Source organism: Jaculus jaculus, chromosome 2 (assembly GCF_020740685.1).
Source record: "Jaculus jaculus isolate mJacJac1 chromosome 2, mJacJac1.mat.Y.cur, whole genome shotgun sequence".
Lineage (NCBI taxonomy): Eukaryota > Metazoa > Chordata > Mammalia > Rodentia > Dipodidae > Jaculus > Jaculus jaculus.
Genome location: NC_059103.1, coordinates 104,421,113 through 104,447,701, shown reverse-complemented (window position 1 = coordinate 104,447,701; position 26,589 = coordinate 104,421,113). Strand labels below are relative to the sequence as shown.

Sequence of the window (26,589 nt, the reverse complement as noted above, 5' to 3'; positions counted from 1 at the left end):
TCTGCCTGTCTCCCCAATAAACAAATAAATAAATACAACTGTCCAACACTGAACATAATTTGACCTTACTTAAGACATGAGGATGTCAAGCCTGGGAGGATAGCTCAGTAGTTAAAGGAATTTGCTTGTAAAGCCTACCAAACAGGGCTCAATTCCCCAGCACCCAATCATGAGACACCAAACCTGAGGTGTCATGCTGCCTAACACCTCCTAGCCTGGCCTCCTCTAGTTCCTACCTTACTCTTTTGGGGATATCTCTGGTAAAAGAAAATTCACTCTTTCCTAAAACAACTTGCTCCATTTTTAGACAATTTTATTTTATTTATTTGACAGAGAGAGGGAGAGAATAGGCACACCAGGGCCTTCAGCCACTGTAAATGAACTCCAGGTATAAGCTCAACCTTATGCATCTGGCTTACATGGGTCTGGGGGAAATTGAACCTGGGTCCTTTGGCTTCACAGGCAATGCCATAACTGCTGAGCCATTTCTCCAGCCCTATTTTTAGACAACTTTAATTGCACTTCCTAATTTGAAATTTTTCATTTTGAAATTTAAATTATATGCCAAGCATACATCTCCTCTTTCTTCTTCTCTTTCATGTCCACTATGCCGGTGCTGATGTTGATGGCTGTAACTAGCTCGGCCATTTGAAAATGAATGTACACTCCCTAGAAAATAAAAAGCAAGGTTAAGTTAGAGAAAGGCAACTATGACCCGAAAAATATATTTCTAAAAATTTTCAAAAAGTTATTAAAATGACAGATGCTTATTTTAAGTAACCCATGTCTATTGCCCTGTCCTCTTATGAATGAAAGGTGGAGAGAAACAAGGAGGACTTTTCCCAACTTTGCCTCTATTTTTTGGAGACAGGATTGCATGTAGCACAGACTGGCCTCAAATATCCTATGTAGCTAAGGATGACCTTAAACTCCTGATCCTCTGGTCCCACCTCCCAAATGCTTGGCATTACAACTTTTTGCCACCACATCTGGATTTTTAAGTTTCTTCTTTATGAAAATTTGTGAACATTTGGGTAAGTTCTTCAGTAGCATTACATAAAAACCTTCTATTACTGACAGTTGTTTCTACAAATGTTGGATCCTTACTCTGAAACTCATTTCTGCATTTAAATCAACCAGACACCTCTTGAATTTAAAACGTAGTCCTCTAATTCTCATTTTCAAAAGTGCTACCAAATGTGGTAGATTTCTAGCACATAGGAATATAACTGTTTGAGGCTAGCTTGAACTACTGACCTCCAGATATGACTGGACCACAATAAGACCTTGTCACCACCACCAGCAGCAAAAATGATAAATAAATACAGGAGGCAGAGGTGGGAGGATTGTTGTGAGTTTGACTGAGGCCAGCCTAGGACTACAGAGTAAGTTCCAGGTCAGCCTGGGCTAGAATGGGACACCTGCCTTGAAAAAACAACAACAACAAAATAAATAAATAAACTGCTTAATATGTTACAGTATACGAAGATTACAGATGAATGTTTAAGTTGTTTTCAAATAAGATACTGAACCAGAAATGGCTATTAATGACAAAATATACTATACTATAATTAGCAAAGAACTAAAAATCAAATATCAGGAAAAAAATCATTACTGCTTCAGAGATCTCTAATTGTTCCCAAAATTTTCAGTCAAAACTGCTAGTTTTTCTGAGAGGCAATTGGGTATTCCAATTTGTCAAAACACAGACTAGAGCTGGGCATGGTGACACACGCCTTGAATCCCAGCACTTGGGAGGCAGAGGTAGGAGGATCACCATGAATTCAAGGCTACCCTGAGACCACATATATAGTGAATTCTAGGTCAGCCTGGGCTAGAGTGAGACACAACCTCAAAAAACAAAACAAACAAACAAAAGAAGACTGTATTTCAGTCATTAATTTACATTTTTTTACATGTCCTTTCCTTCAAGGATACTTTGTAAAAATGTGCTAACAATGACAATGTTCTTCCTCAGTAACAGTAAGACAGGCAACCAGGCTAAATTACAGTGCTACATTCATAGTCTGTCTCTCTCTCTCTCCTCTCTCTCTCTCTCTTTGGTTTTATCAAGGTAGGGTCTCACTCTAGGCCAAACTAACCTGGACTACCTCAACTTAAATAGTCCCAGGCTGGCCTTAAACTCAAGCTGATCCTACATCTGCCTCCTACCTCTGTGCTGGGATTAAAAGTGTATACCACCACATTCAGCTGCATCTTCTTTTAGAGACAGGGTCTCATATAGCCCATATTCGCTATGTAGTTGAGGCTGACTGTGAACTTCTGATCCCCCTGTCTCCATCTCCTGAGTGCAGGGTTCACAAGCATGCACTACCAGGCCTGGTCTTATGTGGTGCTGCAATTTGAACCCATAGCCTCCCATATACTAGGCAAGCATTCTGCCAACTGAACTCTACCCCCTTCTCCATGATTCTCTTCATTCTGAATGGGATATTTCACTCAGCAACTTAAGAAAAAGCCCAAAGCAAGCCTACAGGTATAATGTTAACTGCATTAAGAAGGTGCTCTCAAATTTATTACAACATAAACAATTCATGCTAAATCAAAGTTGAGTTCAACATTACTTATGCTGGTACTATAGAGTCTATTCATTTAGTGATACTGCTATATTCCCCTTTGATAGCCACATTCAAGTGATTATTTCTATAGTAATATAATAAAGAGAAACCAAAACAGTTTATGTATGAATCAGACGTGAATGTTTCAATGTAAATACAGATTAGGATCTTTTTTATTTCGTTTTTTTTTGTTGTTGTTGTTTTAAAGGTAGGGTCTCACTCTAGCTGAGACGGACCTGGAACTCACTATGTAGTCTCAGGGTGGCCTCGAACCCATGGCAATCCTCCTACCTCTGCCTCCCAAGTGCTGGGATCAAAGGTGTGAGCCACCACACCCGGCCAGACAAGGATCTTTTAAATCCATTCAAGTTAACAATTTATAAAGTCATTATCAAAATGTTTAAGCCAGGCGTAATCCCAGCACTCAGGAGGCAGAGGTAGGAAGAATAATGTGAGTTCGAGACCAGGCTGGGATCACAGAGGGAGATCCAGGTCAGCCTGGGCCAGAGTCCTCTACCTTAAAAGCTAAGAGAGAGAGAGGAAAGAGTTTAAACCTTAAGTTAGATGAAGATCACTGATCACTGGCTTGTAAACCATAGAATTTGTAGTTAGCATTAAAGTACCTGAAGGAAAGCCACCACCAAAAAATATATTGAACAAGTCTTCTGGAGTTATATCTGCTTCACAGCCTCTATGGAAATTAAATCTGCCATTGTTTGGGTGATTACAAGCTTGTTCTTCATTGCCTGTGAGATCATACTGTTTCCGTTTTTCTGGATTACTTAAAACAGCATAAGCATTGCCAATCTCTGAAAAAATAATAAGCAACAAAGCTGGTGAGCAAAATTTTCATTTTGTAAAAGATTACCTAGTGTAAGCCAGGTTCATGTAAAAAATTATGTGAGACACATCAAAAACTTATCAAACAGTAAGAATTTCTTATATTACCTACAGCTTACATTTGCACATATTATCTCTCAACATAACTTTTTATATTATCCAGCCCAAAACTACTGCCTTCATCTCTATCTATTTTTTCTGAATACTGTGTTCCATCCCTAAAATCCTGCCTCTTGTTTTCTGAGTACCCTAATCTAACCATTCATCAAGATTGTTCAAACTACAACACAGGGATGTTGATGTATTCATCTATAATCCCAGCACTCAGAAAGTTGAAGCAGGCCAGGCATGGTAGCATAAGCTTTGAATTCTAGCACTTGGGAGGCACAGGTAGGATAGTTGTGAGTTCCATGCCAGCCTGGAACTAGAATCAATGGGGATCAGCCTGGGCTAAAGTGAGACCCAACCTCAAAAATAAATAAGTGAATGAAAAATTGAAGAAGGAGGATAACAAATTCAAGGCCAGCCCTGGGCAACATAGAAAAACCTATTTCAAAAAAACAATGAAGGAGCTGGAGAGATGGCTTAGCAGTAAAGGCACTAACCTGCAAAGCCAAAGGACCCAGGATTTCCCACGACCCACATAAGTGAGCTGCACAAAGTGGTACATGCGTCTAGAGTTCATTTGCAGTGGCTGAAGGCCCTGGTGAGCCTATTCTCTATCTGCCTCTTTCTCTAACAAATAAAATTTTTAAAAAATGAATATAAAAAAATTTTAACATATAGTTTTTAACAAGTGTCTAAGGTTTATTGACTATTATGTCTCTACCAAATGCTTATTACTTCATTAATATTTTGAATTTTAGCAAAGTGATGAGCAAGAATGACTACAGCTCCAAAGAGTTATGTATAAGCATGCTTGTGTGCATGGGTAGATCCGTGTTGAATTTTACAGTGAGGATTGGGCTCAAAATGGCTAAACTGAGCTGGGGATATGGCTCAGTGGTTAAAGGTACTTGCTTGCAAAGCCTGATAGCCTGCATTTAACTCCCCAGTAAACACATAAAGCCAGAAGCACAAGTGGTGCATGTGTCTGGAGTCTGGAGTTCATTTGCAATGGCAAGAGGCCCTGGCATGGACCACCCTCAAATATTTCTCGAAACTGGCTAAATTAAAGTCAAAATTTAGAACTGCAGGCCCAGGAAGCCAAACGTTGTATGTTCTCTCTCATGCGTGGATCCTAGCTATAGATGATTGGACTTCTGTGTGAGTAGGAAGAAAACTCAGTAGCAAAGGCCGGTAAGCTAGAAAAGAGATATAAAAGGAAGAGAAAGGAAAGGAGGGGGTTACTTAATAGGATGGTGTTGCATATATGTAAGTAAAAGAATAGATTAATGGGGGTGAAAAGGCCCAAGTGAGGTCAGGGAAAGAGATTGAGTAAAGGAAAGGTGAAGGAAGGGCTAATCAAAATCTAAGAGGACAGAAATAAATCATATGGAAACCTATTTTGGACAATGGAACACTCAGGAGCCATTGTTACTATAAAATTTTCAGTGCCAGGGATGGGATAACTTCCAGAGAGTTATTGGCCAGGGAGGTCCCTGATGTCCTCAAAACATTATAGGCCATTGCCGAGGCCCTTATTTTCCCACCAGGAATAAATACATGGTAAGACCCTATTGCTGGAGACTCCACATACTTGGACTGCAAGGCCACTGAGAAATCCTGCTAGAACTGTGCTGATAACCTCCTCCATGTAGACCAGCTGACAAAAAGCTGGAAGAAGCCATTCTGCATGCAGTTCAAAGGGAGAGAAAGAGAGAAGTCGCCAGTAAAGATACTCAACGGTGGACACTGCAAGCCTTGTATTTTGCCAGCCAAGCCAAATGAGCCAACAGGTGCAATAGTAGCACATCTGTCATGATAGAAACCAACTTCCCTCTAGTTGGACTGGAGGCCCGCTCCATGGGAGGGAATACATCCCCCATACTGAAAACCTAAGACGGAAGTAGTCATGAGCCCAAGGGGTGTAACGTCTGCTACTGTCTGGCTAAATGTATATATACTATGCTCATCAAACTGCCCAGTAAGCACTTCTCTTAATGTTCATATCCATATATTAATGCCACTCTCACTTTTGGTAGAGAACCTTCTCTTTTCAGAGGGCAGTGACCTTGGGGTGACTCAGAAGGCATCATGGTGCTGGGATGAAGTGACAGGAGTGCTCAGCACTGCAATATCTCTATCACACCTTCCAAGGCTCAGGGTCCATTACGGAAGAGGTGGCGGAAAGAATATAAGAGCCAAAGGAAGGGTAGGACTCCTTACAATGTGCTCCTCCAGACACAAAATGGCCTGGCTATCCATGACCTCACAGTGCCTGACACTACCTACACAAGACCATATTAGTAGGAGGAAAAGATCATGACATCAAAGTAAAAGAGACTGATTGAGAGGGGGAGGAGATACGATGAAGAATGGAGTTTCAAAGGGGAAAGTGGAGGGAGGGAGGGCACTACCATGAGATACTGTTTACAATCATGGAAGCTGTTAATAAATAATAATAAATAATTTTTAAAAAAATAATAATAAAATCTGGGGTTGCCATGACTTCTGTTTCTTTCTCCTTCCCTCTGTCTGCCCTCTTTCCTTCTTCTCTTTAATTAAAAATGAATCAATTTTATCATTTATTTATTGGGGGGGGCAGATAAAGAGAGAATGAGTGTGCCAGGGCCTCCAGGCATTGCAAACGAACTCCAGATGCATGTGCCCCCTTGTACATCTGGCTTACATGGGTACTGGGGAATTGGACCTGGGTCCTTAGGTTTCATAGGCAAGTACCTTAACCACTAAGCCATCTCTCCAGTCCATCCCATTCCATTATCTCTACTGACAGTGTGAGAAAGAATGGAAAACATGAACAGATCTATTTGTACTGCTCAGTATGAATGAAAACCAAAGTATCCAACTAATCCTTTTTTGTCAGCATCCACCCTTACATGAGGACCCGAGCATCTTCTTGCCACGTGGAGAGGGTGAAACTAGTGTGTGTTCAGTGAGGCCAATTTTTTTCCTGTTGTATTTGTTACCAGTAGCTTTTTTGTTTCTGTTACTCTTCCTAATCATTTGGTTTAAAGAGAACAAACTTTTCTTATTTTGTTGTTTTGTTTTTGCCTCTGTGCTTTGATTTTCTGGGGTTCCTAATTCCTTCAGCACCCCATCTAGAATATAAAACAAAATTATAAAATACCCAAGCAACTCACTACCAGGCTGCTCTTTTGAGTCCTGAGGTTCTGAGCTAGTCTACAGTTGCTCCATTTTCACTCCATGTTCATGGTATTTATTTAATGTCTAATTCAAGGTTTTCAGTTGTACTCAGTGGGAGGAACAGGGGCAAGTGAATCTATGCTATCTTTAAAATCAAACTTTTAAATTGCCCTGACTCATTCTCCCTCTCTTTTCTAGCCATAAAAATCATGCTTATTTTACAAAACCCATTAATTCTCACCTAGTATGTGAAGTATTCCCCAATTACTCTTACCACACTGTTACTTCCTCTTTCTAGACTCCCCTCCCACTTTTGTACTACTACTGTGGATTGAACCTCCAGCCTTGTTCATGGTAACCAGCCACTGAGCCACTAACGTCTCCAACCTTTTTTATTTATTGGTTGTTTGAGGTAAGTTCTTGCTTAGGCTGACCTGGAATTCACTCTGTAGTCACCATACTAGCCTTGAACTCACAGTGATCCTCCTGTATCAGCCTTCCAAGTGCTGGGATTAAAGAAGTGCGCTACCACAACCATGTAGAGTAACATTCTTATTTATTTGGTTTATCACATATTGATTGGGTTTTTAATTTTTTTTTTCTTTTTTGGTGGAGGACAGTGTTGGGAAATAATTCCAAAACCTTGCTCATGTTAGACAAGACATTCACCATTGAACTGCCTCACCAACCCAGACTGGAAGGCAGCCATGCTTGCCACTATGCCACCAACGCACCAAACTAGACTTAATTCTGTTCACTCTGGCCTGGTTTCCTGCTCCTTAGTAGAAAGAATGTTTTAACTTAGTTAACAGATTTAACAAGAAGGTAGTCCTATCCTTCCTCAAAGGGACCTGCAGCCTTTTGCTAGAGTAAGTGTACACTGGGGAAAAGGAAATAATCAGACCTTTCGGGGCCAGCTCCAACATTTTTCTTCCTTAAAAAAACAAACAAAAACTCTTAGCCCTCTTCATAATTTTTTTTAGACAGGGTGTTACATGTGCTGGCCTTGAACTCAATATGGAGCTAAGAGGGGCCGTGAACTGTTCAACCTCCTGCCTAAGCCTCCTCACAGCTGAGATCACAGGTGTCACCGCCAGGCCCACTTCTACTTCCCCTTTGTCACTTTTCTTGAGATAGCCCTTTCTGTTTTACTGTCATTACAGTCAGTCTTCTGGGGAAAACCGGTTAAATTAACCATCCTTCTGGGTCTTAATTTTCTTATTTGTGAAATAGATTATATTAGTTCTATTTAAAAAAATTAAGACAGGGTCTCATATAGCCCAGGCTAGCCTAGAATTCTCTATGTAACCAAGGTTGACTTTGAATTCCTGATATTCCTGACTCCAACTTCCAAGTGCTGGGACAATAGGCTTGAAGCACTATGATGGCCTTCACAAGAATTTTAATTAAGCATAAATGGAAAAAAAATGAAAATAAAAAATACCAAATACTAGATATTGCTATACTTTAAATGTTCATATATGAATTACAAGTACTGTTAAGGAAGAGTTTCAGAATATCTGACTGTATATCTCTGTCAAGAAGTAGTCCAAAAGGTAGAATTAACTTCTTTGTTCTGAGACACATACTCTAGATACTAATATTAAACTACCTGACCTAAACAAACAATAGCATTAATCCATAATTACTGTTTTTTGTTTGTTTTTCAAGATAAGATCTTACTCTAGGCCAGGCTGACCTATGTAATCCCAGGTTGGCCTCAAACTCACAGGGATCCTACTACCTCTGCCTAGTCAGTGCTAGGATTAAAGGTGTATGCCACCATGCCCGGCCATAATTACTTCTGAAAGCAAGTCAACAACTAATACATGCTCTCTCATTATAGTCATGTTGAGGGACATGCTGTTCATGTAATCTCTGATGTACTTCTGTTGGGGTACTAGGTGATGATGAGGGTCTTGAGCTACATCTGAAGCTTAGGTATGTTTCAATGATATTTATGGGTACTGGGGAACTGAACACACAACAGCAGGCTTTGCAAGCAAGTGCCTTTAACCACTGAGCCATTTCCTCAGCCCTTCTTTTTTTTTTTTTTTTTAAGTAATTCTGTTTATTTGAGAGGGGAGGAGGGAAGAGGAAAGAAAGAATGGAGGGAGGGACAGAGAATGGGCATGGCCAGTATATATTGCTGCTGCAAAGAAGACCAGAGGCATGTGCCACTGTGCATCTGGCTTTATGTGGGGACTGAAGAATAGAACCAAGGCTAACAGCCTTTATAAGTAAGCAGCTTTAGCCAATGAGTGTCTCTACTATGCCTCCCCCCCTTTTGGGGATTTTAGTTTTTTGAGGTAGGGTCTTGCTCTAGTCCAGGCTGACCTGGAATACACTATGTACTCTCAGGCTGGCCTTGAACTCATAGTGATCCTCCTACCTGTCTCCTGACTGCTGGGATTAAAGGAGTGTGCCACCTCACCTGACTTCCCTATGCTTCAATTTTATTTATCTACTTATTTTGTGTGTGTGTATGTGTATGGTGTTTGTGGTGTGTGTGATGTATGGTGTATGTATATGTGATTAGGTTCTCCCTCAACCCAAAGCTGCTATCAGAAAGTCTCAGCAAGGGCTGGAGAGAGGGTTCAGCAGTTAAAAGTGCTTGCTTGCAAGGTCTGCAGGACTGGATTCTATCTGGGTAAAGACAGATGCACAGAGTGGCACATGTATCCAGAGATTTTTTGGTCTTCACTCTGTCCCTCCCCACTGCCTGGGGTTAATATGTGCACGGTCACACCCAGCTTTCTATGTGGGCTCTATGGATTGAACTTGGCAGATTCTGACCCTCATGCAAGTATTCTTAACTACTGAGCCATCTCCTCAGCTCCACAATTTAGATTTTCTACCTGGATCCCTTTTTATGAAAAAGGACTCAGCAACTAACTCCCCAGTTCTGATCCTCTTTGGGACTAATAAATTGGCATTCTGATATATATAACCCTTGTTTATTGAATAATGTGAGCCTCTTCTCTAGAAAACAAGTTGGTAAGTACTGTTTTTCGTTTACAAAGCAGAACAATAAACCCTGAAAGTACACACCAAAAGACAACCAGCTTTGTAAAACCTCAACTAAGTGTGTAACTGGCTTTGTGGGGTGACATTTATGATACTCACTTCTTTAAAAGACAAGAGCAATGGCAGAAATACAGGTGTATATACTCAGTATTATTCTAAGACCAGCAGCGCTGACATGACTTCAACACAGTAGTTTAACAGCCATCCTTCAGGGATTTTTATGTTTGCTTTTCCTTTTTGTTGTTCTGGGGTAAAACCTAGAACCTTGTTATATACTAGATAAATGACTCATCACAGAGCTACATCCCAAGCCTAACATTCTTAAAAAAAATTTTTTTTATTAACAACTTCCATGATTCCTCCCCCCACTTTCCCCTTTGATAACCCATTCTCCATCATATCCCCTCCCCATCTCAATCAGTCTCTTTTTTATTTTGACATCATGATCTTTTCCTCCAATTATAATGGTCTTGTGTAGGTAGTATCAGCCAAGCCTAATATTCTTTTTTTTTTTTTTTTTTTTTTTGATGAGAAGAGAGAGTTACTTTGGCCCACAGTCTCAATGGGAAGTTTCATCATGGTGGGGAAAGATGAGTGTCACCGAGCATGAGTGCCACATCTTGTCACAGCAGCAAGGAAGTAGGCAGAACGAGCTACCTCTGAACTGGCTGGATTAAAATAACCTCAAGGTCCACCCCAGTGACATACCTCCTCCAGTAAGTCTCCACCTCCCAAAGGCTCCACAACTTTCCCAAGTGTCACCTGCTGGGAACCAAGTGCTCAAAACACTCGAGATTATGGGGGACATTTTATATTCAAACCATTATAGGTCTCTTGCTTGTTTCCCACCTCACCTTGCTTCTACAGATCATTTTATTCATGTGTATACACATTACATGCATGTTTTCAAGAAAATTTGGCAATTAATAAGAATGTCACTTCATATACATATGAATATATACATGCAATCACTTTAATCTAAAAATGGGTTTTGAGGGGCTGGAAAGCTGGCTTAGTGGTTAAGGTACTTGCCTGCAAAGCCAAAGTACCAGGTTAGACTCCCCAGGACCCACATAAGCCAGCTGCACAAGGTAGTGCATGTATCTAGAGTTTGTTTACAGTGGCTGAGGCCCTGGCACACCCATTTTCTCTATCAACCTCTTTCTCTCTCTCAAATACATAAAATAAAGTCCCCCCCCCAAGGTAGGGTCTCACTCTAGCCTAGGCTAATCTGGAATTCACTATGTAGTCTCAGGGTGGCCTTGACCTCACAACAATCCTATCTCTGCCTCCCAAGTGCTAAAGCCTAACATTCTTAATGTTAGTGAAGAACACTGAAAGTACGAGCAGATTGTAAGCACACAAATTACCTACTACTAAAATATTTTAAACATTTTAAAACTATCAAAATTTTAAGAGATGGTTCAGCAGTTAAAGGCACTTGCTTGCAAAGCCTAATAACCCAGGTCTAATTCCCCAGTACGTACATAATGCCAGATGCATAAAGTGCAAGGGTCTGGAGTTCAGTTGCAGCAGCAGGAAACCCTGGTATGCTCGTACTTGCTCGCTCTCTACCTCTGTAGTAATCAGTTCTGTTGCTGGGCTGGAGGAAGGGATTTTATTGCAAGTTTACAGATCTGGCCAGGGAAGCGACCTTTAACAGTGGGAGAAGCTGCTTCCATACATCCAAGCAGATAAACAATTACAGGAAGCAAAACACCAGCACCAGCACACACTAACCTACATGAGCACCAAAAAGCAAAGGACATGAACTGGCGGCAAGCAGAACCACCACTCCACCCCCAGCTCAAGGCTCTCTGCATACCTTTGGGATGGAATTGTGATCCACCCCCAGACGCCTTAGGGCTGGACTCCAGGATCTGCCCACAGTGACACCTCCTCCAGCCAGACAGCTGGAGGGAGATCCAAGTTAAAAATGTAATTTTAACACCTGAGTCAAAGGGGAACATACATTCAGACTACCACAACCTCTCTCTCAAACAAATAAATAAAAATAAGTAAAAATTTAAAAATTTAAATTCTTGCCAGGCATGGTGACACACACCTTTAATCCCAGCACTTGAGAAGCAGAGGTAGGAGGCTCACCATGAGTTTGAGGCCACCCTGAGACTACATAGTGAATTCCAGGTCAGCCTGGGCTAGAGTAAAACCCTATCTCAAAACAAAACAAAAATTTAAATTCCTTGTGTAAATTATATACCAGCAATTAAACAAATTATCACTTTACTAAAAATTTTTATTAGATATTTTTCAACTTAAACAGCGAGTATGGGCACACGAGGGCCTTTAGCTACTGCAAATGAACTCCAGATGCATGAGTTACTTTGTGCATCAGATTTCACATGCGTACTGAGGAACTGAACTCGGGTCACTAAGCTTTGCAGGCAAGAGCTTTAGCTGCTGAGCCATCTCTCCCATGTTTTCAAGTTCATGTAATAATAAATTAGAATAATTTAAGTGCTATTTTCTATGCTTTTTTTGTCTTATAATGAAAAATACAGTTCAAAGACAAAAAGGTATTTCTGGATATATTCCTCACATGATGCATTGACAGAAATGTGATTTTTCTTTAAGGTTTTGCCTTTTTTTTTGGAATTTTTGAGGTAGGGTCACTCTAGCTCAGGATGACTTAGAATTCACTATGCAGTCTGAGGATGCCTCGAACTCATGGTAATCCTCCTACCTCTGCCTCCTAAAAGCTGGGATTAAAGGTGTGCACCACCATGCCCTGCCTAGGTTGTGTTTTTGTGACTAGGGTAACTCTCCATATACTCTCAACATGTCACCTTTTACATAAGGAAATATTGCTTTACTTTCTCATCAGCACAACTTTGGCAATGCTTTCATTGGTATACATGATTAATTCCCAAATGCATTTTCCTTGGCAACTTCTTCAAGACATAAAACTGTTTGTAAATAATTTCTTCTTTGGTGGTGGGGGGGACAATGACAGTCTTATATACAGCTCTGGCTGGCCTCAAACTCATTATGTAGACCAGGCTTGCCTCAAGCTTGTTATCCTTCACTGTCAGCCTCCCGACTACTCCTCCTGGGATTACATAGGCATGTTACCATGCCTGGCTTGTAAACAATCTAAATAGTATTTTTATGAAGGACTAACACAGTTTTATTTTTGACATATTTGAAATATAAATACTTTTTTTTTTTTTTTTTTGGTTTTTCGAGGTAGGGTCTCACTTTAGCCCAGGCTGACCTGGAATTCACTATGGAGTCTCAGGGTGGCCTCGAACTCATGTCGATCCTACTACCTCTGCCTCTCGAGTGCTGGGATTAACGGCATGTGCCACCACACCCGGCTTTAAATACTTCTTTTCTACATTATTCAATACCAGATTCACAAGAATAAAAAAATTCACAAATTTAAATATTTATTATGCATGATATGTTGGCTATTACAAACAAGCTGTGACAAAATATGAAATTATTATTGTCTTCAAGTAAACCTTGACTTAGTAATAATCCCAAACATGTTGAATACTGATGCTGGCAACAGAGAGAGAAGCTGCCAAGCATGTCTTTTCACTAAATGAACAGGCGAAAGTACAACAAAGTACACTGGAGCATGGGGAATGGAAAGTGAGAGAGGGAGGCAGAGAGAGAGGATATTCATGTGACTTCTGTTATAAATCACAAGATATAAAATAATTTCCCTTACTCAACTGACTAAAAACTACAGGAATGCTGAGAACAAAAATAGAAGAAATGGGAAAGAAATAAGAAACCAATTTGTAAACAGAATCAATTACTAGAAATATATATATATATATATATATATATATATATATATATATATATATATAGATTGCAAAAACTGTGCCAAACATGGTTGTGCATGCCTATATTCCCAGCACTCAAAGACTGAAGCAGACAGCACTAAGTACCACACTAGCCTGGACTACACAGAAAGAATATGGCTCACCAACCAAAAGCAGCAGAGTATTTGCCTACCATGTTATGGCCTGGGCCTCATCCCTAGTATCAGAAAACAAAAATCAACCATGAAAAAACTGGCCAAGGTTCAAATACAAGAGGACTAAAGACAGCTATTCTAACAAACGGCCCTAAAGTAGAGATGATCTAAAACATCCCACTTCTACAGACTCTAGCAGAAACTCATAAAATCTCTATTTTGCCTTTATTTTACTGAGGTCCCGATGACGCAGTGCTAGAAGTGCATGCAAATCATCAGCCTATGTGTTTAAACTAAACTAGAAAGCTGCATAGACCCTAGAAACGTCCTAAGGACAGTCATGACTGGCATTGTGCTAAACCAGAAAGCTACGTAGACCCTAGAAACGTCCTAAGGACAGTCATGACTGGCACAGTGCTAAACTAGAAAGCTACGTAGACCCTAGAAACGTCCTAAGGACAGCCATGACTGGCATGGTGCTGAGCAAGAAAGCATACATAGATCCAAGAAACATTCCTACGGACTATCACGACTGGCGCAGTGCTTTTTACAGCCAATTTGCATTTGTCTCTGAGTAAAGCCAACTAGGAATAAAATCTTTGATAATTTTTCATTCCCTTACCAAAGCTGGTTTCTAAATGCACCAGTACAAAAGCAGAATATAATACTTCTGAAACATGATAAAATGAATTCTAAAAGAACTTAGTGAAGTTGTTTTTAAAAGTTTACTTTACTTTTAAAAGCATCTGTTGCTCCAGGTGCATGGTTTTTGTCTGGATGAAACTTCAAAGCAAGCTTTCTATAAGCTTTTTTCAAATCTTCATCACCAGCATCTTTTGTAACTCCAAGTACTTCATAGTAATTTTTACATTTGTTTATGCTGTGAACAAGAAAGTGTTATAACATAAATTTCAAGAAAGAACATTAAGTAAACCTCCAACTTATTAGAATAGTGCAAAGAACTGTCTGTGGGTCGTCTTTTCAAAATATGATGACGACTTATCCTTTTAAGAACTAGTTTCTCCATTCTCTCTTTTGGCCACAGACCATTCCTCCAACCACTTCCCATTCTTAGGAGAATAAGCCATATACATAATTTATCACAAATGCAGTGAAGTAAAGCCCATGATAATTATAGATGGCTGGCAGTACATTCATTGTAACTATGATTAAAAAAATAACAAAAAATAAAAAAACACAGGACTAGGAAGATGACTCCGTGGTTAAAAGCAATTGTTTGGCAATCCTGAAGCCTGACAACTGGGGTTTAGATCTCCAGCACACACATAAATCCAGACACCCAGGGAACATGCATCTGTAATCCTAACACACCCATGGCAATAAGCACTAGAGTCAAGAGAATCCTGAAGCTTATGGGCAGCTAGTTTGGCCTTTGCAGTGAAAGACAGACACAGAAAGAGAGACCCTATCTCAAACAACGTGGAAGGAGAGCCAAATATCCCTACACACACTCACTATACACAGTAATAATTAAATTCTAAACTCCTCAAAAGTACGTCATGGCTAAGAATGATTGTATATTATACTCCAAAGATTCTGTCACTGCAAAATGCAGATCTAACCAAATCAAAAGCAACAGTTTAGTACATAGAAAGCAACTATAGTAACCTATAGTCTGATTGCAAGGTAATTCAGCACCATTATACTAATGAGAACTTATCTGAGTCACTCTGAAAAGGATCATGGGTCCTTTGTACATAAAATGCAAAACAGAATGTGGGACTAAAAAAGTATTCATTATACCCAAGTTCCATCAGCCCATTACTAGAAATTACTTAATATAGTTTTTTCCTTAAAAGACAGAACACATTTAAGCCTGGGCATGTCAAGTATATCAGGAATAGAAAAGAAATACTAACTAGATCAGAGAATAGTAAATACTACCAGATGCCAACCTCCTTCCATACTCAAGGACTTAGGATCTCAAAGGCCAAAAAGAGAGAGCTCAGTGGCAGAGCACACACAGAGACTCTGAGCTCAATGCCCAGTACAGGATGTAGGGAGTGGGGGTGGGCAAGGTACATTTTTGGCTTTCTTTGAATTTCTTTGAACTTTACAATGTTGTGTTCCACGTTCAGTGTCTTGACAACCCAGGTAAAATAACCTAAGGTATAACTGGTCACTGGCAGCAAAGAAAGGAAACACAGAAAAGGAGACTAGAAGGGAAAAGAGAAGATACATAGTCAAAAAGAAACAAAGAAGAAAAAAGAGCTCTAAAAACTGACTCAGAAAAGAAGACACGGTAGATTTATTTTAATTTATTTTATTTTATTTTTACTGTGGAACCTATCAGTCACCACAGTGCATAATACATGATAGGTTCTCAGAAAAAAACTTCTGAACCTTAGCTCTCCTGTTATGATAAAAACATTATGTTTTCTGTGCATCAGCAGGAAAGAAGAGAAGGCACGTAAGATTATAGAAATTACAGAATTTTCATATAATCACATCAGCAAAAATCTGCTTATAGGGCTGAGAGATGGCTCAGCAGTAAAGGCAAGTACTTACCTGCAAAGCCTAAGGGCCTGGATTTATTACCCCAGTACCCAGAAGCACAATGTGGCGCAGGTGTCTGGAATTCATTTGCAGTGGCTAAAGGCCTTGGTGCCTCCATTCTCTCTCTCTCTATCTGCCTCTCTCTCTACCTCAAAATAAATCAATAAATATTTTTTTAAAAATTTTGTTTACTGGGCTGGAGAGATGGCTTAGCGGTTAAGCACCTGCCTGTGAAGCTTAAGGACCCCGGTTCGAGGCTCGGTTTCCCAGGTCCCACGTTAGCCAGATGCACAAGGGGGCGCACGTGTCTGCAGTTCATTTGCAGAGGCTGGAAGCCCTGGCGCGCCCATTCTCTCTCTCTCCCTCTATCTGTCTTTCTCTTTATGTCTGTCACTCTCAAATAAATAAATAAAAAATGAACAAAAAATATTTAAAACAAAAAATTTTGTTTACCTTTATATCATTAATTTGATTTTTCTACTTTAAATTTGAAAACGTAGTAACATAAATTAGTTTTCTTGCAAAAATCTAACATGTCCTTCATTTAGTCAATAATACTGGACACCAACTATGACCCCACGTGTGTTAGCCATGCCATGTTGTGACTCTGACTTTATATGGGCACTGAAGAACCTGAACTCAGGCTGACAGGTACTGCAAGCAAGTGCTTTTAACCACTGAGCCATCTTCCCAACCCAGAAATTCCTATCTTTGGAGACATTCTCCTAGATGTTTAGAAACTATGTGATAGAAAAATGAAGAAGATGTCACTTATAAATCACCTACTGTATGTTAGGTACATCATCCCATGACCAACAGCCACAAAGCTGTGGAAAAATGATCTGACTGCTTTTAGAGTCCAAAATGTGATCTGAAGTGATTTAAAGCTACTAAGGAATATTTACTGATCCCATTTGTGTGACTATTTTAAAGTTCTGCTGGCAGAACATTACTACTTGGTTACAGATTAATGCCCAAACGTTGCTAAATTCTTACATCATGCCTAATAGTGTTGAGCTTTTAGAAGATGAATAATTCCAAATTATAACTGAGTATAAAAATTTCTCATAAAGAACTGTTAAATTCTATTATGCTAACTATTTAACACAAAGTTCTGTGTTTACTCCTTGTAAGATAATTGTTATTTATATTTCACCAAAGAGGAAACCCAGGCCTTGAGTGGTTAAGTGAATTACCTAAGGTCATGTAACTAAGTAATAGATGGGAATCAGAATTCCCTCTTTTCAGTCTCTGGAGATCCAGCTCTGTGGCAGAGAACTTGCCTAGGAAGTAAAATGCCCCAGGCTGAATCTCTTGCACCAGCAAAAGAAAACAAAGGAATTTATCTCTTTGAAAAAATCAGACTGACCACCTGCTTCTGTGAGGCACTGCTTCCCATGCTAAAATAGTTTTTGTTAAAAAAAAAAGAGAAAAAAAGAAAAAAAAAAGAAAAGAAAAGCAGCCCCCAACCCATAATCACATTAAATTTATAGTCAGAAGATGGAGAAATAATGAACAAATGCATAAGTAAAATATAAATACATTCATATGGTGATAAATATATGGAGAAAAATAAAGTGGCAAACAGGAAGAGAGCCAAAGGGCAGGCCTGCTATTTTAAGTAAGATAATCAAGGAAACCTCACAAGGATTCAAACATGTTTCTCTGATTTGAAAATCTTGTGGTCTCAAAACCAGAATAAAGAAAAAAAAATGAGGCCTCTTTGACCTGGAACTCACAGTCCCCCTCTACCTCAGCCTCCCCAGGCCTGGGAGTAAAGGCATGCACCACCACACCCATCTTTCCTTTCCCACGTTATCACAACTCAAGCAGAGGCAATATTTTATTTACTTATTTGAGAGACAGAGATAGAAAGAGGCAGAGAGAGAGAGAAAGAGAGAGAGAGAATGAGCATGCCTGGGCCAGTGCAAATGAACTGCTAGATGCATGTGCCACCTTGTGCATCTGGCTTTACATGGGTACTGGGGAATCAAACCTGGGTCCTTTGGTTTTGCTGGCAAGCACCTTAACCACTAAGCCATCTCTCTGGCCCAGATAACTACTTTTGATATCAAGACAGCTCTTCTTTACCTCTTGCTAACCTGGTTTCCACAGTTTCTTCAGACCTCAGCTTAGCTGTTTTTCTGAGAATTCAAATTCCTGGGCTGCAGAAATGGCTTAGAAGATTAGGTGTTTGCCTGCAAAAGCCTAAGGACCCCAGTTTGACTCCCTAGGACCCATGTTAGCCAGATGCACAAGGGGGCAACAGAAAACAGCAGCTTTGGAGATGGCTGCTAAGTAGTATAGAGGGCCAAGGACATGGTTGGGGGTGTCAAGTGCTTGCTATACAAGTGTAAGGACCCAAAGTTGGATCCCTAGCATCAGCATTAAGTACCAAGCATGGTGACACATGCCTGTAATGCTAGCACTGGTAAGGTGAAGACATGAAATCCCAGAGGCTCACTAGCTAGATAGTCCAGCTGAATCAGTGGTTTAACAAGAGAACCGGTATCAAAGAGTAAGGTGGAACACGACCCAGAAGACTCTTGTTGCAGTCAGGTTCGTATTGCTGGTAGAAATCACCAAGAGCGGCTTGTGGAAAAAAAAAAAAAAAAAGGTTTATTTTGGCTTACAAGCTCAAGGGGAAGCTCCATAATGGCAGAGAAAATGATGACATGAGCAGAGGTTGGACATCACCCTCCGGCCCACATAAGGTGGACAAGAGGAACAGGACAGTGTGCCAAGGAGAAACTGGCCATAAAACCCATAATCCCAGCCCCAACAATACTCTGCCTCCAGGAGGCTTTATTTCCAAATGCCATCGGCTAGGGAGACTAGCATTCAGAATACCTAAGTTTATGAGGGACACCTGAATCAAACCACCACATTCCGCCTGACACTCCATAAACTGATAACCATACGTGATATAAAATGCAAGGCATTCATTCAACTTTAAAAGTTCCCATAGTTTTTTATCAATTCCACTGATGTTTATACATCCCCATAATCCAAGGTCTTTTAACTTAGCCACAATACCAAATATACATACATACATACATACATACATACATACATACATACATCCCCCAAAACTCATAATGGCACAAAATAAGCATTCGCACTACAAAAGATAGCATTGAGCATAGCAAAGAAATACTCAAGCAATACATGATTTAAACAGGGCAAACACCAAACTTTGGAGTTCCAAATCCAATAACTCTAGCCAGTGACAAGTCTCCAGTCTGGTAATTCTAACCAGCAACAAGTCTCTGGTATTTCAATTCCATCCCTCCAGCTAGGCTACTCACAGTCCTGGAAAACATCATCCAGGGCCAGCAGCTCTCCTTAGCAACTATCTCATGGTCCCAACATCTCTATTGGGTCTCCATTGCAAGCCACGGTTCATCCTCATGGCCCCATGGGGTCTCCATGCACGCATCCAGCAAACCTGCTTCATACTGCCCATGGCCATTTCCAAAACACAAGACAGTGTTGCAACAATGACCCTCTCTTTCCTGGATTTCTTAAACTCTACACTACCAGGTAGAGTGCCATGCCAATTTGTTATTCCAGGGGGGAGTAAAGCAGACTTTGAAGAACAGGACACTCCTTGAGCACTCAGGCCCCTTCAAAAGTCTACATTCTTCCTATTGCCCCAGTGCAGGTCAGCTGGCTCAAGCTCAAAGATTGTAAGCTCTCAATTACAGCTAAATAGGCAGTAGTTTTAGCCTAAACATTTCTTTCTGCACCATAACCCTTTGCTCACAACAGTCCCTTTCTACGCAAAGCAACCCTGCATAACTTCTTAAGATCCGGTTTTAACAGCAAGTCTCTCACACAAACTATTTGTAGCCCAGTCCAGGCAAAGCTCTTTTTCACCCTCACAGGCCAAATCTCACAGTCCATAGTTCTTACTGCATTCAGGTCTTTCAACTCTGACCAGAATAGTCCATCAAGCTGCACTTACAGCACTGCAAGGCATTTCTTAAGCAAAGGTTTCAAATCTTTCCACATTCCTCTTGAAAACCAGCTCCAAAAGAACAAAGTCACACAGTCAGGTATCTAGCAGCAATCCCACTCCTTGGTACCACTTCACTGTTGTAGTCAGGTTCACATTGCTGGTAGAAATCACTCAAGCAAGAGAAGCTTGTGGGAAAAAGAGGTTTCTTTTGGCTTACAGGCTCAAGGGGAAGCTCCATGATGGCAGAGAAAATGATGGCATGAGCAAAGGGTAGACATCACCCCCTGGCCCACATAAGGTGGACAACAGGGACAGGACAGTGTGCCAAACACTAGCAAGGGGAAACCAGCTTTAAAACCCATAAGTCCGTCCCTAGCAATATACTGCCTCCCAGAGGCTTTAATTTCCAATTGCCATCAACTGGGGAGACTAGCATTCAGAATACCTAAGTTTATGGGGGACACCTGAATCAAACCACCACAACCCTCAACATTGACCTCTGGTAGACATACACACACCTGAACCTGCACACATGTGTGTGTGCACAAACATATGGACACATATGTAATGTATGCACACCACTCTTACACAAAGAGAAAAGGTGGCTAGAATTTTCAAAAAGTTGAACATTTTAAAGAGAATAAAGATTAGTCAAGAAAATAAATTCTTTCCATAATTCTCAGCTACATCCAGCTCAAGTGTATCTCCTCATCTGAAAATTCATGACATATTAGAGAAAAAATTCTTAAGTAGCCAGTAGAGAACTATAGAGGTGTCACCACTACTAACAGGCAATGGGAATGAACAGGTAAAGACTACATATGTTAAGTACTGCTCCAAATATACTCATTCACCTAATTTTTCACACCAAAACAAGAAATTACCATACAGAAAGGAAGGGAGGAGGGTACTTAATAGTTTGGTATTGTATATATGTAACTACAGTGATTGAGATGGGGAGGTACTATGATGGAGAATGGAATTTCAAAGGGGAAAGTACAGAGAGGGGGAAGGAGGGTATTACCATGGGATATTTTTTATAATCATGGAAAATGTTAATAAAAATTGTGAAAAGATAAAAAAGAAATTAAAAAAAATTAGTCAAAAGAAAAGATTAAAACTGAAAACAAAAAGAGATTACCATACAGGTATCAAAAAAAATTTTTTAAATTTTTAATTTATTTAATTTGAGAGCGACAGACACAGAGAGAAAGACAGATAGAGGGAGAGAGAGAATGGGCGCGCCAGGGCTTCCAGCCTCTGCAAACGAACTCCAGACGCGTGCGCCCCCTTGTGCATCTGGCTAACATGGGACCTGGGGAACCGAGCCTCGAACTGGGGTCCTTAGGCTTCACAGGCAAGCGCTTAACCGCTAAGCCATCTCTCCAGCCCTCAAAAAAAATTTTTTGAGGCAAGATCTCACCATAACCCAGGCTGATTTGGGACTCACTCTGTAGCCTAGGCTGACCTCATTCATACTCATGGAGATTCTCCTACTTCATCTTCCGAAGTACTGGGATTAAAGGCCACCATCTCTGGCTCCATACATGCTCCATGTATCATTTTTAATGCATATTGCTGTCATTATGACTGTTTTCACCAGCTATATGCTTGTCACAGGTGGTTTATTTCTTCTTTCTGAAAGACTGGAATCTTCTCCCCATCAAAAAAAAAAAAAAAAATTTTTTTTTTTAAAGAAGCGGTGGCTAGACAGATAGCTCTGCAGTTAAGGAGCTTGCTTGCAATGCCTAATGACCTGGTTTTGATTCCCCAGTACCCATATAAAGCCAGATGCACAAGTGGTACATACATCTGGAGTTTCTTTGCAGTGGCTGAAGGCCCTGGCAAACCCATTCTTTCTCTCTCTCATCTTGCACATAAATACGTAAGGTAGATGGTCAGACCCTCCAGTTGAAGAAGCCACATGCTTGGGCTGCAGGTCACTGAGAAATTAAGCTGGAATAGAGCTGGAAGCTTCCTCCCTGTTGGCTAGCTGTCAGGATGCTAGAAAGCCTATTAGAGGAGAAAAGTCATCAACAGTAGTGGACCCTGCATATACCAACTGGTGCAATGATGGTGTGTCTGTTACAGGAGAAGCCAACTAATTGGACTAGAGGTCTGCTCCACTGGAGGAACTTCCTGCCTGATACTGAAAACCTAAACAAAAGGAGGGGAGGGGAGGGGAGGGGAGGGGAGGGGAGGGGAGGGGAGGGGAGGGGAGGGGAGGGGAGGGGAGGGGAGGGGAGGGGAGGGGAGGGGAGGGGAGGGGAGGGGAGGGGAGGGGAGGGGAGGGGAGGGGAGGGGAGGGGAGGGGAGGGGAGGGGAGGGGAGGAGAGGAGAGGAGAGGAGAGGAGAGGAGAGGAGAGGAGAGGAGAGGAGAGGAGAGGAGAGGAGAGGAGAGGAGAGGAGAGGAGAGGAGAGGAGAGGAGAGGAGAGGAGAGGAGAGGGCGGGAGGGATGTCTTAGCAGTTAAGGCACTAACTTGCAAAGCTACAGGACACAGGTTAGATTCCCCATAACCCATGTAAGCCAGATGTACAATGTGGTGCATGCTTCTGGAGTTTGTTTGCAGCAGCTGAAGGCCCTGGTGAGCCCATTCTCTCTCTCTCTCTCTCTCTCAAATATAAAGCAAAAAAAAAAAGGATAAATGGGGTAGAGAGACTCCATTAGCTATTTTAAATATTTTTATTTATTTATTTATTTGCAAGCACAGCAAGATAGAGAGAAGAGAGACAGAGAAAATGGGTGCACCAGGGTCTCTATAGTCACTGCAAATGAACTGCAAATGATGCATGTGCTTCTTTGTGTATATGGTTTATATGATGCTGGGGAATTAAGCCTGGGTCATTAGGCTCTGTAGGCAAGTGCCTTAACTGTTGAGCTATCTGTCCAACTCCCATTAGCTATTTTAGAATGTAATGTTGTATAACAAGACTCTGGAAATCAATAATGGGAAACATGTTTAGTCCAGCCTTTATGTCTTCTTCACATGATTGAAAGCAATACTGACAGTAGAGGAGGGTCTTCTTTCAATGTGTTCTTTTTTTAATGGGTTACAGCTTATTGTTAAATATATGTACAGGCTGAGGACATAGTTCAGTTGGTAGAGTGCTTGCCTAATATCCATTAAGCTCTGGGTGAGAACCTCAATGAAGTATAAGCCAGGCATGGTGGCAAACACCTATGATCCCAACACAGGGGAGATGAAGGAAGAAAGCTAAGAAATTTAAGGCCATTCTCAGCTACACAAAGGGCTTGAGGTCACCCTGTGACACATGAAACCCTGTCTCCAAAGATAAATAAGGGGGATGAAGGAAAAAAAGAGGAGAGGATATTGATAAAATATGTAAATGTACAAATATTACCAATAAAAAAGTTTAAAGGGACTGCAGCTGTGGTGGTGCATGGCTTTAATCCCAGCATTCGGGAGGCAGAGGTAGGAGGATTGCAGTGAGTTCAAGGCCAACCTGAGACTACATAGTGAATTCCAGGTCAGCCTGAGCTAGCATGAGACCCTACCTCAAAAAAACAAAAAAAAAGTTTAAAGGGGGGGTTAGAGAGATGGCTTAGCCATTAACACTCTTGCCTGCAAAGCCTAAGGACCCAGATTCAATTCTTCAGTACCCACATAAACCAGATGCACAAGGCAGCAAATGTGTCTGGAGGTTGTTTGCAGTAGCTTGAGGCCCCGGCGTGCCTATTCTCTATCTCTCTCTCATAAATAAATAAATAAATAAATAAAAATCTCAAAAGTTGAAAGGGCTGGGAGATAGCTCAGCAGTTACAGGCACTTGTTTGCAATTCCCTAGTACCCATGTAAAGCCAGAGGCACAAAGTGTTACATACGCTTGACTACATTTGTAGTGATGAGAGGCTCTAGCACTCCCATTCCTCCCTCTCTCAAATAAATAAAAATACTTATTTTATTTTTTTTTTAGTTTTTCGAGGCACGGTATCACTCTAACTCAGGCTGACCTGGAATTTACAATGTAGTCTCAGGGTGGCCTCAAACTCATGGTGATCCTCCTACCTCTCTCTGCCTCCCAGGTGCTGGGACTAAAGGCATGCGCCACTATGCCTGGCTTATTTTTTAAAATATTTATTTATTAATTTGAGAGAATGGGCACACCGGAGCCTCCAGCCACTGCAAATGAACTCCAGATGTATGTGCCCCTTGTGCGTCTGGCTTACGTGGGTCCTGGAGAATCGAACCAGGATCCTTTGGCTTTGCAGGTAAATGCCTTAACCACTAAACCACCTCTCCAGCCCTGCTTATTTTTTTTTTTTTTTTAATGAAAGAAAGAGCAAGAGAGAGAGAATTGGTGTGCTAGGGCCTTTAACCACTGGAATAGCTCTCCAGACACATGTGCCCCCTTGTAGGGCACACGAGTGATCTTGCACACTTGTGTCACCTTATGCGTCTGGCTTACATGGGACCTGAAGAGTAGAACATTGGTCTGTAAGCTTCACAGGCAAGCACCATAACCACTAAGCCATCTCTCCAGCCCTTATGGTTATGGAGCTTGCCTGAGAAGCCTAAGGACCCAGGTTCAGTTTCCCAGTACCCACATAAGCCAGATTCACAAAGTGGTGCATGTCTGGAGTTCGTTTGCAATGGCAAGAGGCCCTAGTGCACCCATTCTCTCTGTCTCAAAAACAAAAACAAACAAACAAAAACTGTTAAAACTAGTTGAAAAACAAACTCCAAATGTAACTGGTATATAAGGAAATACTTTCTTTTTTTTTCTTTTGGTTTTTCGAGGTAGGGTCTCATCTAGCCCAAGCTAACCTGGAATTCACTATGGAGTCTCAGGGTGGCCTCAAACTCACGGCAATCCTCCTATCTCTGCCTCCTAAGTGCTGGGATTAAAGGTGTACACCACCACGCCCAGCTAGGAAATACTCATTTCTAAGACAAGGAATCATTTGTTTCTTCGAGCTTAGCAAAAATGATTTATCTTTCTTTCATTTCAAGAACTAAAGCATGAAACAATAAGATGGGCCTGGTGGCTCTCAAGAGGGAGGTTAAGGTAGGAGGACCATGAATTCAAGTTCAGCCTAGGCTACACAGCAAGACGTTATCTAAACAAAGGGGGGGGGGGTGAGGAAAACCTAAGGTTAAATCACTTCTTAAATTTATATCTCCATAATTTCAGGCTAGGAACGTAGGTCAGTTTGTAGAGTGCTTACTAGCAAGTACAAAGTACTGGGTTCAATCTCCAATACTATCCAAGTGTGGTGGTGAACAGCTACAATCTAAGCACTCAGGAGGTAGACCTTAGCGATAGGTCAAATTTGATACCAGTCTGAGCTACATGAAACCCTGCCTCAAAACAAATGAACAGGGTTAGAGAGATGGTTCAGTGGTTAAAGGTGCTTACTTACAAAAAGGAAAAGGAACAGGACTCAGCTGCAAAGCCTGTCAGCCTGGGTTCAATTCCTCAGTACCTACGTAAAACAATATGCACAAAACAATACAGGCATCTGGAGTTCATGTGCAGTAGCAAGAGGCCCTGGAGCAGCCATACTCTGCCCCTCTTCTCTCTCTCTCTCTCTCTCTCTCTCTCTCTCTCTCTCTCTCTCTCACACACACACACACACACACATTTTTAAATTAACAAATTTGCATTATTCAAATGAGTTAACTGCTTCATAAAATGTTTCTAGATAATAACAGCCCACTTTATTTCATGCTGATCATGTCTGTTTAGATGGAAGATGGTCTTTTTCAGTGATATATTAATACCTTCATCAAATAAGATTCATGACATTTTCCTCAATTATTCTTTAGTACATTTCAAATCAAAGATAACATACAGAGCTTAGTTTCACAGAATAGTATATATAAAGTCCCACAACTTTTCTTCAGTCTTACTGTAAGCTAGCTCTTACTTATGCAACGGACATGGTATTATTGCATGGCTTCTCCCCATTGAGCCAAACTGTCACTGAGCAACTAGTTTGCATAAATAACCATCCTCACCAACAAGATTTTTCTTGAGAAAAATCCCTTGTGTACAGGTAAAACACAAAACAAGTAGGCATAGTGGCTCACACCTTTAATCCCAGCACATTGGGAGGCTAAATTGGGAAGACTGCCAGCCTAGACAAAGGGAGGTCCAGGTCAACCTGTGCTAGAGTAAGATCCTGCCTCAAAAAAAAAAAAAAAAAAAAAAAAAGCCAGGTGTGGTGGATGGTACATGCCTTTAATCCCAGCACTCAGGAGGCAGAGGTAGGAGGATCACTATGAGTTCGAGGCCACCCTGAGACTATATAGTTAATTCCAGGTCAGCCTGGACCAGAGTAAGACCCTACCTTGAAAAACAAAACAAGCAAGTTTTTGCACTGAATTGTTCCCTTACCAAAATATTACATGATTCAGCTAAGCAACATATAAAGTAATGGTAAGTATTTTTAATAACTTAGGGATTCTCTTAAAAGAATGTG

At 40.9% G+C, this 26,589-nt stretch overlaps 1 protein-coding gene across 2 annotated transcripts in view; it reads right to left on the bottom strand.

Annotated features, from left to right (window-relative positions):
• The window catches only part of Dnajb14 (DnaJ heat shock protein family (Hsp40) member B14), a 53,365-nt gene that overhangs the window by 5,535 nt on the left and 21,241 nt on the right, over window positions 1–26,589 (bottom strand). For both annotated transcript variants that reach the window (XM_045144036.1, XM_045144037.1), the window contains 3 exons: window positions 14,400–14,545; window positions 3,203–3,388; window positions 575–669 (listed from right to left, as the gene is read on the bottom strand). In XM_045144036.1, coding sequence (XP_044999971.1) covers window positions 575–669; window positions 3,203–3,388; window positions 14,400–14,545 — 427 coding nt within the window. The remainder of the gene's footprint in view (window positions 1–574; window positions 670–3,202; window positions 3,389–14,399; window positions 14,546–26,589) is intronic.